The sequence below is a fragment of the Mugil cephalus genome, chromosome 2 (genome assembly GCF_022458985.1).
Source record: "Mugil cephalus isolate CIBA_MC_2020 chromosome 2, CIBA_Mcephalus_1.1, whole genome shotgun sequence".
NCBI lineage: Eukaryota > Metazoa > Chordata > Actinopteri > Mugiliformes > Mugilidae > Mugil > Mugil cephalus.
Window position 1 is genome coordinate 24,029,188 of NC_061771.1, and position 14,940 is coordinate 24,044,127.

At 42.5% G+C, this 14,940-nt stretch overlaps 2 protein-coding genes across 16 annotated transcripts in view; one reads left to right on the forward strand and one right to left on the reverse strand.

The window, feature by feature from the left end:
• The first annotated feature begins 1,536 nt into the window (after positions 1-1,536).
• On the forward strand, positions 1,537-5,840 carry LOC125004252 (intelectin-like). Its single transcript, XM_047578734.1, has 8 exons — positions 1,537-1,616; positions 1,833-1,916; positions 2,045-2,188; positions 2,288-2,535; positions 2,623-2,781; positions 2,863-2,980; positions 5,085-5,191; positions 5,272-5,840. Exons 2-8 carry the CDS (start codon positions 1,835-1,837, stop codon positions 5,413-5,415), a joined length of 1,002 nt encoding a protein of 333 aa, XP_047434690.1. The 5' UTR covers positions 1,537-1,616; positions 1,833-1,834; the 3' UTR covers positions 5,416-5,840.
• Positions 5,841-6,525: 685 nt separating this feature from the next.
• Positions 6,526-14,940, reverse strand: part of slit2 (slit homolog 2 (Drosophila)) — an 84,692-nt gene continuing 76,277 nt past the window's right edge. For 9 of the 15 annotated variants that reach the window (XM_047578479.1, XM_047578480.1, XM_047578484.1 and 6 more), the window contains 9 exons: positions 14,672-14,695; positions 12,887-12,980; positions 12,382-12,519; positions 11,772-12,012; positions 11,007-11,137; positions 10,765-10,919; positions 9,831-10,185; positions 9,510-9,724; positions 6,526-8,440 (listed from right to left, as the gene is read on the reverse strand). In XM_047578479.1, the coding sequence (XP_047434435.1) occupies positions 8,184-8,440; positions 9,510-9,724; positions 9,831-10,185; positions 10,765-10,919; positions 11,007-11,137; positions 11,772-12,012; positions 12,382-12,519; positions 12,887-12,980; positions 14,672-14,695 (1,610 nt within the window). In that variant the 3' untranslated portion in view covers positions 6,526-8,183. Of the gene's footprint in view, positions 8,441-9,278; positions 9,323-9,509; positions 9,725-9,830; positions 10,186-10,764; positions 10,920-11,006; positions 11,138-11,771; positions 12,013-12,381; positions 12,520-12,886; positions 12,981-14,671; positions 14,696-14,940 lie in introns of all 15 variants that reach the window. The other 6 variants (XM_047578482.1, XM_047578490.1, XM_047578491.1 and 3 more) reach the window with 2 other exon arrangements.

Genomic DNA, 14,940 nt, shown 5'->3' on the forward strand with positions numbered 1-14,940 from the left:
AAATTATGAGTATGTTGTTGTGTTTAAACTGAAAGTGTTTTTTCCCTGACTGATGATTCAGTAACAAATGCAACAAAAGCTGACATCTAGAAAATGATCAGATGTCAGATGTTGCTTTGCAAACTTTGTCACATTTGGAAATTGTGATCTTCTGTTGTTGACCTGTACAAGGTAATATGAGACAATTGTTCATCCTCTACTTCTTAAGCATTTCTCTCAACAGTCTCAACAGTTTTCTAGCACCTTTCACTGAGCGTGTAACACAAAATCCACTAATTATTCACACTGTTGCACCAATTTCCAGTGAGATACAACATAGGCTCCTGCACCAACAGAGGTCCAGCGATTCCCATTGTGTATGAACATGGAGACAGAGAGTCCACCAACATGTTTTATGGAGCAAGTTCAAGAAGTAAAAAGCTCATGTTGGAAATGAAGCCAATAAAAACTTTTCTTATTTTCATACATTCACACTGCTGTATGGACCTGTATACATATTGTAGACAATATTTGAGGCTTTTCTGCAAATTTATTGAAGCTTGAACACCATAAATGCCTTCAGTCTGACCCTCCTAATATATATACTACTATAGATCATGGCCTATTTCATTGTGACGTCATGATGTTAGCTGGAGACAAAACAGAGGGAAGCTTGAGGTCACTTTCAACATTGTCACTTTCAACCATGAAAACATCATCTTGCTGTATTTTTGGTGCCAAAACTGAAAAATCTAACTTGAAGTTTTATCACATACCAGCCACTGCCAGTAGTAGACAACTTTGGTTTGGGTTTGGTGATAAAAACAAAGGATTGGAGTGAGACAATCAACAACAGGCACAATTCATATCGGATCAGATCAATATGTGATGCATCATCAGTTTCAGCCTGGATAACATTATGGGTTAGAATAAATCGTGACTGAAATTACGTTAAGTTAATCATTATTTAGGGGGATTCTTGTTACACATTAATGCTAATGCTAATCGCAAGGTAACGCAACATTACTTGTGTGTTTTCAGGGGTGTCCAAGTAGGAGTTGCATTTACTACTTTACCTTCCACAGTGGTTCCACTTACTTCTTGTAATATCTCCATTGGAGAGGATGTACTTGACACAACACAACAATAAACAAGTGAAACAAGGCATGCTCTGTGATTTTCTGCAGAATGAGGGAGGGGTACTACCTGGAAGAAGCACCAGACGGCAGTTGAACGTTGCAAAATGTGTAAGAATGTAGGTCACACACTGGGTTCGTTTCACGAACCAGGTTATTGTTTCTTGTAACCCTCGTTAATGTCATCTATCTGGATAACATTTAGCAATTAACAACCTGGTGTACGGTAACAAGTACAGAGTGCAGAGCAGATATCTGACGCAAACATTAATAGAGCTCGAGATAACCTAAGACCTTGAACATAATTGTGTAAGTATATTGTTGTATTTTAACGGATTTTTTTTTTTTTCCCTGACTGGTGATTCAGTAACAAATGTAATAAAAGCTGATGAATTAAGAGCAGGTTGTACTTTGAGCCTTGACGATAAAGGACATATATAGTTGTGAAGTGAAGCAGTGAGGCTGAATTCACCACAATACATCGGACAACACACAAAAAAGGTACGTAGCAGAAGTGAATGATGAGATGACAGAGATATACACTCCTGTTTCTGTTTGAAGCCATAAAATAGTATATAATACTTTAAAAATGAAATTATTATTATCATTTTTTTTTTTACAATGGAAGACTTTTTTATGTTGGTAGAAAGTTGTGTCAGTTTTGAATCAATTTGTTTTTGTGTTATCTTACAAGGTGTATTTCATTTATTTTTACAGACATGATGCCACGTATATTCTTGTTCTTGGTGATTTTGGCGTTAGTGAAACATGCATACCTTACAGCTGCTCCCTTACAAAAAGGTAAAGAGTTTCAGAAATTTCTTATATGCTGTATGCTCATTCATTGCACTTATTGCACTTTCTTTCTCTATATTGCTGCTATCTGCCTGACTCTAGTGGAATTTAATGAAATATGGCTTCATTTTCAGAAAATGAGTCGCTCCCTGAAATAAATCCGAACATCCGGACCCTCATCAAGACAAACTTTGAACAATTGTCAAAACTGAACAGCAGATCCAGATATGCTGCAAGAAGCTGTAAAGAAATCAGGGACAGATACGATCAACGTGAAGGTAAGCAAGTGTGGTTTGGAAGAGAATTTTCTATGAAATGTTTTGATATGAAAAGAATGGACTCCAAGCCAATAACAAATCAATATTCACTATAACCAGATGGGTTGTACTACCTGACCACGGCTAATGGCTTGACGTACCAGACTTTCTGTGACATGACCACTGCTGGAGGTGGCTGGACGTTGGTGGCGAGTGTCCATGAGAACAGCATCTATGGGAGGTGCACAGTTGGCGATCGCTGGTCCAGTCAACAGGGCAACAATGCAGCGCGACCAGACGGAGACGGAAACTGGTCCAACAGGAACACATTTGGAGCAGTAGAAAGTGCCACATCAGATGATTTTAAGGTACACAAGATGTTCTATCTATCTGACAAGAGAAATTTAAAGGAACTGTGTATTGAGTGAATTAAAAGGTGACCTTACCTTCCACAGAACCCAGGTTACTATGATATAGCAGCAGAAGACTTGTCTGTGTGGCACGTTCCCAACGACTTCCCACTGGAGCACTGGAGCCTGGCAGCCATCCTCCGCTACCACACTGAGAACAGGTTCTTCAGCCTGTACGGGGGGAACCTCTTTAATCTCTTCAGGGTAATTTAGTCAGTAGCTTTTTTCTAGCACCTTTCACTGAGCAAGTAACACAAAATCCACTAATTATTCACACTGTTGCAGCAATTTCCAGTGAGATACAACATAGGCTCCTGCACCAACAGAGGGCCAGCTATTCCCATTGTGTATGACCATGGAGACAGAGAGTCCACCAAAATGCTTTACGGACCAAATCCAAGAGGTAAAAAAAAAAAAACTCATGTGGGAAATTAAGTCAATAAAAAGGTTTCTGATTTTCATACCTTCACACTACTGTATAGAAAGTAATGCTTTGCAACAATCAATGCGTTTACATGCACAGTGTGAAATGTGAAATGTGATTTTCTGAATGTGGTCCTTGTCCCGGTTTACATGCTACGGATAAAATCGACTAACTGACGGGAACGTGTTCTCCTCCTCCACACTAGGTGGCGATATGTGTCTTTTCAGTGGGTTAATACCACGTTAATACAGTCCGTTTTCCAGTTGACCTCATACGTCGTATAATAAACACGAGTCGTTCTTGCGGCAGACCGGCATTTCAAACAACAATAATAGTACAGCTCATTTAATCTCCTGTGCGCTACTTATAGTGCAGGTAAGATATGCGCTATGTCTCAGGTGGTTCTTCTACCGGATGTTTTTGTTCTGGGGTCACGTGCCAGTGCACCGGTTGTGGAGTATGCGCACACGCGTTATCCGATTGTAGTCATAGAGAAAACCGAATTCCAATCGCATTATTGTCTTAGCTGGATAAAGAGAACTCCGATTTAACGTAACGTGTTTACATGCACTTACTTTATCCAACTAGAGTCCGATTAAGGCAATAATTCTGTTTTTTCACGTGCATGTAAACGCACTCTAAAACGCAAATCTATATTCTTGACATATTGTAGAAAATATTCTACCGGGACGTTTTACTGACCGTTCTACTACTTTTCTGGAGCTTTATCGACGTTTGAACACTATAAACGTTGTCAGTCTGACACTGATATAATATCTATACTAGTATAGGCCCCATCGTGGTCAACGTTGCTGTGACGTCACAGTATTAACAAAACAGCAAAACAGAGGGACGCTTGACGCGAACACTGTCTTTCAACCATAAAAATATCATCTTGCTGTATATTTGGTGCCAAAACTGTAAAAATCAAAGACACTAACTTGAGTTTTATCACTTACCAGCCACTGCGAGTCGCAGACAGCTTTGGTTTAGTGATTAAAATAAAGGGCTGGAGTGAGACAATCACACTATTATGTATGTTTATCTTTATTATGTATGTGATGCATCATCAGTTTCACCCTGGAAAATATTATGGGTTAGAATAAATCCTGACTGAAATCAAATAAATTAATCTAAGTGAATCATTATTTGGAGGATTCTTGTTACATGTTAATGCTAATGCTCATGTTTCAGTTGAAACACCTAGCGGTTAGCATTAGCATTTGCTACGTTACCCTCCACAGTGGTTCCACTGTTGGAGAGGATTCAGTCAACTTTTTAAAAAATAATACTCACAGCCTCGGGGAGTGAGTGTATTAGTAGTATTCTCCAAAATATGCGTTTCCCTTGTCCATTCGTGCCAAAACAGTTCATTGAAATGTGCTAACCACTGTTTGCTGGCTATAGTTTTTGAGACAGAGCTATAGAGTAAATGTTTGGCGTCCCCTCAAAAACGTACATTTTACTATTGCAGCAATAATGTCAACTATTAAAAGACCACAAAACTGATCATAAACACGTACGCTTATCAATATGATGCGCTGCAGATATGATTAGCCTAAATAAATTGGCAACATCAATAGCATTTAATAATACTCCACAGAGTGCAGCCTCCTTCTCTCTGTTACCGCAGGAAATTTGGTGAAGTTGTTAAGTGAGTGTAATCGAGAGGATTTGGACGTTGTTCTGCTAGCATTAGCAGATGCCTTTTCAGATGAGTGTGTATTGTAGCAGTCCTTTTGTTGCATTTCAGGACTTACATATTCTGCATGTCATGGTGGTTCATCTTTAGTGAAGTATTTCCACACACTTGATGAACCGCTGCTACTTTGCTGCAATGAAACCACTGGGCTCAGCAATGTAGAAGCAACTAGTCAAATCTATGCAAACATCATTTTTCCTTTAGTTTGCACGAATAATTGCAGTATAAATTCACTACACAATACGTAATTATATAAGTAATATTAAATTATCTTTCAGGGTCAGCAGAGATTTCCAAATTATAATATAGTTGAAAATGTCTGAGCTCTACCACTGTGTTGGGTTATATATTGACTTTTTATTTCTTTTGATCACATGAAAGGGGAGTTTGAAACTGGTTTCGTCACATTCAGAGCAATAAACCATGAACGTGCCGCCATGGCTATCTGCTCTGGAGTCAAGCCTACTACCGGGTGCAACACTGAACACGTGAGTAATCAAGAATCACACCTCAACTATCAGTGAGTTAATACACCAGTGTGTTACAGTGCTGTTCTTTGTGTCTCTAGTACTGTGTAGGAGGGGGAGGATACTTCCATCCTGATCAGTGTGGAGACTTCCCATCATTTGACTGGGACCGACTGGGAAAGGGTGGGGGCTGGAGCGCCTCCAAAGAGATGACTGAGTCTGCTGTCTTACTTTTCTACCGCTGAGGATTATTTCCATGTGGTTTATGACGACATGTCATCTCAGACTATTCAATAATATCATCTGTAGCTGGTATTTCTTCTTAACAGATTTTAGTTAGGGCATGTCTCACAGTACAGACAAGCCAATTGAAGAGTCATTTGTAATTAAGCTAGAGACCAGCAGGTGGCAGTACTGACCAGTGTATTAGAATAAAAGATTTAATGTTTGCAACTTGACTGAACCACCATCTTTTGGCCTCCTCTCAGTCCAAAAAGTAGCTCTTTCAGGACATCTCAAGTGAAGACTGTCTGATAACAGCCATTGTTTCAGCTTTGAGTGTAAAGATGTCATATAACACTGAGACGCTGATGATGAATTTGGCGGGGTATGCATCAAATAAAATGTTGACATTAAAGGTTGAATATTTGTTGCCTTTTTCGAATATTAACTTGTCTCCTTGTGAATTCTTTAGGTTTTGGATAAAGAATATATATAAACTTTTAGGTGAGGCCATGTGTTACCAATGCTTTTATATATGAAAAGACCAAAATGAATAATCTGACTTGACTTTCAGACTCAAGCCAATTAGTTCCTATTGAAGATACACAGATTCGAACAATAGACATTTGGTAAGTAAGTGGGTGTATATACAGCAGCTAGATGGTGGACATGGGATTGTCAGAGATAAAAACAAAACAAAAAAAAATCTAAACAGAAATCAATCTGTATCGATGTGATACTGAAGGAGGAACGAGCCACACAGTCATTTGTAGGAAACACAGAACATCACCAGCGCTACTATTTTAATATGGAGAGAACAAAACTGTTAATGTGCATTCACCAGAAATACTGAGGGATTGTTGAGAAGCATGTGGGACCAGGAATAAAAATGTCACAGAAGAAGATTTAATGTTTAACTAGATGTGAAATGATGAAACGGGATGAGAGGAGGTAAAGGTGAGGATAAAGGACAAATATAACACAATCCCTGATGTGTTCTCAATTGTATGCACAGTACAGCATCTTTTCTTTATTTATTTATATTTAAAAAGGAGAAATAGTGTGTGCACTTGATTCTATTGGGGAAAGATGTTTAACCTCTTTAAATGACAAAAAGGCAAAGATAATAAGTGTGAGGTAAATATTGTGTTTAATAAACAAACATCAGTCAGGGAACTGACATTAGTCTGGGGATGGAGAAGGGAGAGGGGGGAATATAAAGCACAATGCACATGTGTAGAGGCGGGGGGGGACATATTTATCTGTTACACAAGGCGCCCCCGTACAGTAGGAGCAGGAAGTTCTATATAACATACAGATCAGGATCCAAGTCTACGGTACAAAAACTTAGCAGCAACATGTTAACATCGGAGACCAAGGGGCTAACAAAGTAGTTTCATTTAGAAAAAGTCACAGTATTCTTTAAGCATAAATTTGTTAAAAAGGTAAAAACAGTTCTAAGCATCCTCTAGGGTCAATGCTACGCACAAGATCTGTGTGTGAAATACATAAGGTAGGGAAATTATCTATACATTTATACTCTAATATAAAGACCTTCTGGTAATGGCACAGTACAAACTCTCAGGAAACGCGACAAAAATATACAATGTCTTCACGTCACATTTGCAGATTAAAATGTAACTAAGGTCTCTGGCAAGCACAATAGTTTCAGTGATCCAAAAAAAAAAAAAAAAAGCAACAAAAACACAACTTCTCTTCAACCAAAATAAAGGACACCATTTTGTTAGTTGAGCTATCTTGACAGATTATGTCTTTTTAATACAAAAATAAGGACAAATATAAATTAATATATATTAAAAGAATCAGATTGATACATGGGGGGGAGGGAGGGGGGTCTACTGAATAAGTACAGGTATTTATGATACAATAAATACTTGTCATTCATGACTGGGGGGGTTGGGGGGTGAGGGGAGGTGGGCGGGGGAGTGGGGGCATAAACAGAGAGTAGTGTATTTAACCTGGCAGGTACAACGTTTAACTCTACAGGTGAGAGCATTCGAAAAAGGTGTTTGTGTTTTTCAGTAGCTGTATAAAATACCACAAGTTTGAGCACACAGCTGTGTGTAGGACCATGCACACAGTCAGGAAGGGACCGCGCTAAGGGAGACTTGCCAAACTACGACGATGGTTTCCTCGTGTTTGCCACCCTCTCCCTAAAAACCAGCTCCTCCTAGTGGTGAGTCTGTGGTGCTACCTGTTAAAGGTTACTCCTAAAAACGCACAGACGGGAAGCAGAAGGTCTACACAGGAAGCGGTCGGTCCATCAGTCCTCCAGGGAATAGACAGCGTGGCACACACCGTTGGAGTAAGGAAAAAGTCAACTCTTGTGTTTGTTTGTTTTTTTTTTTGTCTTTTTCTCCACTTCATAATAAAAAATAAGTCTGTTTTTTGTACTTTACAATACGATTCAAAATCCCCACCGAGGAAGCATCAATCATCAGTCCAGCACTGACAAGAGGAAAGAAACTCTTTTTTTTTTTTTTTTTAGTTGTTTCCTTTAGTTTTTTTATTTTTTTTTAACCTTTTCCCGGGTTTAAAAAAAAAAAAACAGGTTGGTTGGGGTGTGGGTGGGGGTGAGTACTGCAGAGGGTGTAGGGTTTCCTCATGGGGACCTTGGACAACAGGGTAAAGGGGGGATCAAGTAAGGCGGGCAGGAACACAGAACATATCTGGAGAGGAGGAAATCTGCCGAGGGCGTTGTCTCTTCTTTTTTCTTTTTTTTTCTCGCTTTCCATTTTTAATTTTTTTTTTTAAATTTTTTTTTTTTTTTTTATGAAGAACACTTTGTACAGCCGCATTTGACAACTTTCTCCACTTCCTGGACAAAAGAGGAGCCGTCGGTGCACTGGAAGGTGTATTTCCTGCGTTTGCTGCGGAGGGGGGTGCAGCAGGTGTCCTGTCCTTCTGCTCCCCCCGGGCAGCTGCCCCGACACTCTAGACGGGAGACCTTCTCCTGGGTTTGGCACGCCGCGTAGCCTTGCTGTCTCTGGTAGACATCTCGGACCCGTTCCCCTCGGCAGGCCACCTCTGAGGGCAGACAGAGCGGGCGCAAGTTGTTCAAGTTTGTTTTTAAATGTATAGTTAGTTGAAAGGGTGTATACAACATTTTGTGACGGCAGAATCATTTGCATTAAAACCTGATTATCTTGCACAAGAAGTAAGTTTTACGTTGGACACGAAGAAGATGACGAGAAGAAGAAAAAAAAAAGCCCTTTTCTACCGGCGAAACCTCCTGAGACCTGAGCTTTTGTTTGTCATGCATTTTTAAATTCTCCCAATTATTTGGGATTAGTAGGATTTAAAAAAGTATAAAAAAAATATGTCCTCATATGTGGACACGGGGATTATTTCACTGTACATTGCAATAAAGTCACCAGTATGTAACCAAACATAAAACTGATTATTTTAATACCGAACATCGGTGTGCAAAGACAGAGTTGCAAACAAGTTATGAGGACAATTAGTTATGAGGACAACAGGTCTAAACGAGAATGTCCACATATGAGGACGCAGGGTCTCAGGAGGTTACTGGAGATGTCCTGAAATGTCACTGTATTGATGCTAGAAAAGAATATTTGCCAATTGAGACTCAAATATAGAAGTAATAAAACAGATAGAAACAACAGACCCAGAAATGAATTAAATTGTTATTTCAGTAAAAATGTTCGTAAATCCACTATCAGCGCTGAAATTGAACCAAACTGTCTTGTTTAAGATCAGCTCTAGTTAAAGATAAAAAATAAAAATTTAAAACCCTATGGCAATAATCATTGCAGAGACTTAGAAGAGAAATAGAAGATTTTTAAAGTGTGTGATTTGAGACGAACACAGGTTAAAACGGTGGCAAGAGATCAGTCAGTCTCACCTGAGTAACGCCCCTCGCGGGGTTAAGAGGAAGCTCAGGAGATGCTGAGTTGAAAGAGTAGCGGGTTAGAAGCGTCAAGAGACATTAAACGATGTTAGACACACGCTGTTAAGAGACTCAAAGAAGAAGTTTGTGTTAAACATGCTCCAATATTCTGACGCCTCTACGGGATTATTTTCTACAGAAAACACATCCGTCATGCACGTGTCAGAGAATCCACGTTCTTCACACCTCTGTCACACGCCTCTCCCGTGTATCCACTGTTGCACTCGCAGTACGCCTTGCCCAGACCCGACACCCGGCATTTGCCGTGTTTGCAGCGAGCCAGGCTGCAGGGGTTGTCCGCGTCCTGGTCCTGCTCGTCACAGAGAACGCCGGCGAAGCCCGGCTGGCAGCGGCAGGAGTACGAGTAGGAGTTGATCGGGAGGCAAGTGCCGTGGATGCACCTTTAAGGGGCGGAGAGCAAAGGGGACAGGACAGGAGATGAATAAACGGACAAAAACACAACTAATCCTAATAACAACTCCCCCCGTCTTCTCAACGGACGCTCACTTGTTGCCGTCGCAGGGGTTGCTGACTTGCTGGTCGCACAGGGTTCCGGTCCAGCCCGCGTGGCAGGTGCAGGTGAAGCCCCGGTGGCCGGTCGGGTGGCAGTCCCCCTGGACGCAGGCGCCTCTCTGGCACGGCTGGCAGCCCGGCTCCACCCCCTGGCCGAGCCACTGCCGGCTGGTGCCCTGCGGGGTCCCCGAGCCCGAGGCCCCCGGGGTCAGGCCGGCCCCCAGGTCCTGGAGCTTCCCGTTGATGTAGAGGTTGCGGAGGCAGCCGTGGAAGCTGGTGCCGTTGCGGCCCCCCGAGCTGTGCTGCAGGGCCGAGAGGCCCCCGGAGGCCGAGGCTCGCTCCGGCATACCTGCATGAAGAGAGGAGCGATTACAGAGATCAGAGGATTAACGCAGGCACGGTAACTCAACACACATAGAAAGAGCAACAAGCGAGTAAAAATCTACTTATTATAGAGTAATACTGCTGTGTTTGTTGTTGTTTGGGTCGATTGAAAGATTTTAAACACTCTTTCAACACTCTTGAAATCTGTGCAGCACACCTGCGCCAGTGTTTTGAATAATCTGCAGTTTATCTTTTGCCCAGACGCCCCATTAAGGGATTCAAATCCAGCTATAAAAGGATGCATTAGCCTCTCAGCACCGTCCCCACGAGGGATCCGCACCCTGCACTTTGGTAAAAACCATCTAAGATGATTAAAGGTACTTTCAGTGACATATTGTCGTGGGCTTCATTTCTCCAACCAGGATCAAAATGTCCATCAAGGTTACTCGTGGCGCTAATGTGCCAGGGATTTTAGGCGAGTCCATCCACAGCAGATATTTACTCAAACAGAAAACCTTATCTTACAAATGCAGCGGAAAAGTGAAGCATTTATCGCGTACTTGTCTTCATCTTCGTCGCTGACACTGACACACTCTGTACTCACCTCCCAGGTAAAGAGGAGAATCTATGTTGAGCGTGGACTGCTTGCTGATGGAGTTGATGGATTTGGGCGGCCCGCCATCGATGGACAGAGACAGGGTCTGGTCTGACGCCACCAACTCCACGGCGTGGAAGCTACCGTCGTTCACCGTCTCCACACTGAGAGGAGGAGAGGACGGAGAGACTCGACGTGAGTGAGGTCACCGGCGAGTGTGGAGATGTTGGTCTGCTTGCATGAGCACGTACCTGTATATGGCAGAAGGCGGGTAGGATCCGGTGTCGTAGCTGACCCTGAGACGTCCCCTGTACAGCTCCATGGCAATGTGATCATTGTCTCCCTTGTACAGCAACACGCCGCTGTCCTCATCTGTAGCAATCTATAAAGTTGGAAATAAAAATTAGTTTTTTTCTGTCCACACGGGGGCAGCAGAAACAACTAAAAACCTTTAAGTTGTTAACAAACAGCTGTGTGTCGACACACGCACTCAGGTCATCTAGCAAATGTAAAATCTAGCTTTTAGCCCATTTATTCCTCCAACAGACAATTAATTAATTAAAATGAAAAAAATTAAGATTCGTGTTACTTCTGGGACCTAAACGTATGCTAATATATGAGAAACACAGCCTGTCTACCAGCTGCTGAAGGAAATACCTTGACTCCTCCAGCTGATCGCTAACTGTGGCTACACATTCAGGGGATAATTTCACATTGTCATCTGCTGACATGTAAAAATACTTGTGCAGACAAATGGACTCTTTGACTTTTACACTACTGGAGTGTATGTAGATAGAGGTAGAGGCACTTTTCTCATATAAAATTGGGCATTTCAGTCCAGAGGTTCTGCCCTCCTCTGAAAGGTCACGAGTTAAATCCAATTAATTTTATGAATACATATAATTGTGTGTACTGGTAGTCGTTGCCTTTGAGTTTTGCATCAATAAAACAGTGCATAGAGTAAAACGCTTAAAATTATAGTGAAACAGACAAAGTTAAAATGACCGAGTTTGCACCTGGAGGCTGATGTTGGTCTCTGGTGAGAGGAGGCTGGAGGGAAGCTGGAGGTACGACTCGCGGTTCACGAAGTTGACGCTGACCAGTGTCTCGCAGCGCTCGCCCTCGTAGCCGTGGAGACACTGGCAGCGGGGGTCGGTTCCCACGACAACGCACTGCGCCCCGTTGAGGCACTCGTGGTTGTCGCAGGGGCTGGTGCGAGGGAGAACCATCGGCGGAGAGAACTCGCAGAATAAGCCGCTGCGAACGCACACAGTCGCACACAGTATGAAACGCGGGAGCATTAAACCGTCAGGAGCATCAACTTTCCTAATTTGAACTTTCTCGTACGCTCAGGTTTGGTTCTTGCATCAATACATCAGCTTTAATAACGTGTACACAACTGATAATGTACAGAAGGGGGAGCTCCTCTCCCACACTGTCAAACAAGTACACACACAACTAACTTTTAAGGAGGAAAGGTCAGTAAAGAAGCACATTAAAATTAAAATCTACTCAAACACACTCTGCAGCAAACTAACAACATACAAATACTATAAGGTTCACGTTTTGGTTAAAGATAAACTGATCATCATGATATTGAACAACGTGTGCGTTCCCGCTCCTCACCTGTATCCCTCCGGACAGACGCAGGTGTATCCGTTAACGGCGTCGATGCACTGACCTCCGTTCTGACACTTGTTCTCTTCGCAGTCGTCATAGTCCAGCTCACAGTGCTCCCCTACAAAACCCGGAGTGCACTCGCACCTGAAAAAAAGTTCGCAAGACGCGCACAAAAAAAAATGCTTGTTAGCGCTGAACTTTCGTTTGCTCTTTGCAAAGACGCAGCTGTTCTTCGGCGAAACAAACTGTTTGTTTCTCTCTCTTACACACACACACACACACACACACACACACACACACACACACACACACACACACACACACACACACACACACACACGGCTTTTCTCCGCAGGGAGAAACCAGCAACTCATTTATTTCAGAGTGAAAATCTTAAGCATTCGAATGCTGCAGGAGATAAAAACTCCACCATCTCTGCTTAGGCACACGTGTGTGTGTCTGTGTGTGTGTGTGTGTGTGTGTTGTGTGTGTGTGCATCCAGTCCACTCACTTGTATCCCTGAGGGGTCAAAATACACTTTGAGTCGTGCTGACACGGGTTCAGCTCTGGGGCGCAGAAATCCAGCTTCTCTTCGCACAGCTCCCCTACAAACACACAAACATACAAATCATCTCAACACCTTCTAAATACACTTTGCATACCATTAAAGATAAAGGAAAAATTATAATATAAAACACATCAACAGTTTCCAGCTCTAACTTCCTTACAGTGCTTATTCTTTGTGTGAGTGTGTGTGTGTGTGTCTGCACCACATACACAGATGTGTGTGTGTGTGTGTCTGGGCTGTGCGGGCGTGTGCTCTGATGATGGATGACTCTCTCGTGGCCAGGACCAACACAGTGGTCTGATAAATGATCTCATCACTGGGAGTGTCACACTCCTGATGATATTCGAGTGTGTACACCGACGTCCCAGAACTCTGAACTCCAAATGAATCACCGATGAGACATCGGGGACTAAAACCAACGCTCACGATGGCACAAAAGTCCTCTCGGGGAATAATTACACAACCTCCGGGGGGGATGAGTGAGAACGGGCGTTAAATGAAGGGGGACGGGGGCTTTTGAACGTCTGTTTCGGTGGCAACTCCGCCACCTCACTTACTTAGAGGCAGCAGTTGTATTTGCTGAACACATTTGAAATTATATCTTTTTTTTTTTTCTTTTCCCCAATTTGCATACGTTTACGATCAGCCACAACATTAAAACCACTGACAGGAAAAGTAAACAACATCAACCATCTTGTGACAATACAGTGTTCTGCTGGGAAACTTTTGGACCCACCCCATAGCAATGACACTCCGTGATGGTGTTGACCAGGCCTCCAAATTCACTAGATCCCAAACTGATCAAGTATCTGTGGTATCTGATCCACAGAGGCCCCTCCCCTCAACCCATAGGACTCAAACGCCCTCAGAAGACCCATGTCCGTTCTCTGATGAGTCTCAACTGTTTTAGACGCACAATGGAGACCTACACAGTATTAAGAAGGTGGTCATAATGTTATGCCTGATCGCTGGAAATTCCATTTTGTTGCTACGAACAACTGACACACTGTGAGCAAAATTAATATTAATATTTAATATGTTTTAAATTCCTCACTGTGGGACACTGGCATTTATTAAAATGACATGCGACTCGTTACGTTTTTCTAATTAACGACAGAATCCCAAGAAAAGCCAAACGATACCAACAGTGAACTTTTCCTTTTATAGCTTAAGCATCTGTGCACAAAATACTATAAATTTTCCAACAAACTATGGTTTAGTGTCAGTCCGACGCACATGCAACTGTGCAAAGCCGTTATGAACGGTCAACGTGACGTCTGATTAGACAAATGAGTCCTTTATTAAAAATAAATGATGGTTCTGGAGGAATGTGTATAAAGTACAACGAGACGGAGGAACGCATGGTCAGTTTCGTCTTTTCACGGGTTTCTTTTGAAATTCACAACTATATGAACGCGCCCTCCCTTTAACGCCCACGTGTTCACCCCCTATAGCAATCACACGTATGCGTGAAGCAGCAGGCAGCGACATTCAAGAGGGCGAATAACAAACTCAGTCGTCTTCTTTGTTCATCAAAGACATGCACTGCTACCGCGGAGCATGACAAACCGCTTACAGTACGTTAAATGTGTGGCGGCGGGTATCAAATTTCAGGGGGGGTGGAGGGGGGCGGGGGGCACGGATAAAGCACAGGAAATGAGGGAAGCTGGGAACTGAAGTAAGGAAGGATGAGGAGAGAAAGAGAAAGGACAGAGAGAACAGACTAACCTCTCTCCACCTCATTGGTAGCAGCTGCAACCACAGAAAAAAAAAAAAAAAAACAAAAGAAAAAAAAAAAGAAAAAGGATGACAGGTGACAGAAAGCAGAGCCAGACAGGAGAGAAGACACAGGACAGCGAAATATAGAAAGACAGAGAGAGAGAACACGGCCACAAAGGTTAGCAGTCAGAAATGATTAGCACAGTGCAAAAGCAGACAAACGAGTAGCAGCAGACCGGCGTTAGTCAGGTACAATAGGGTTTGTCTGCAGTTTGTTA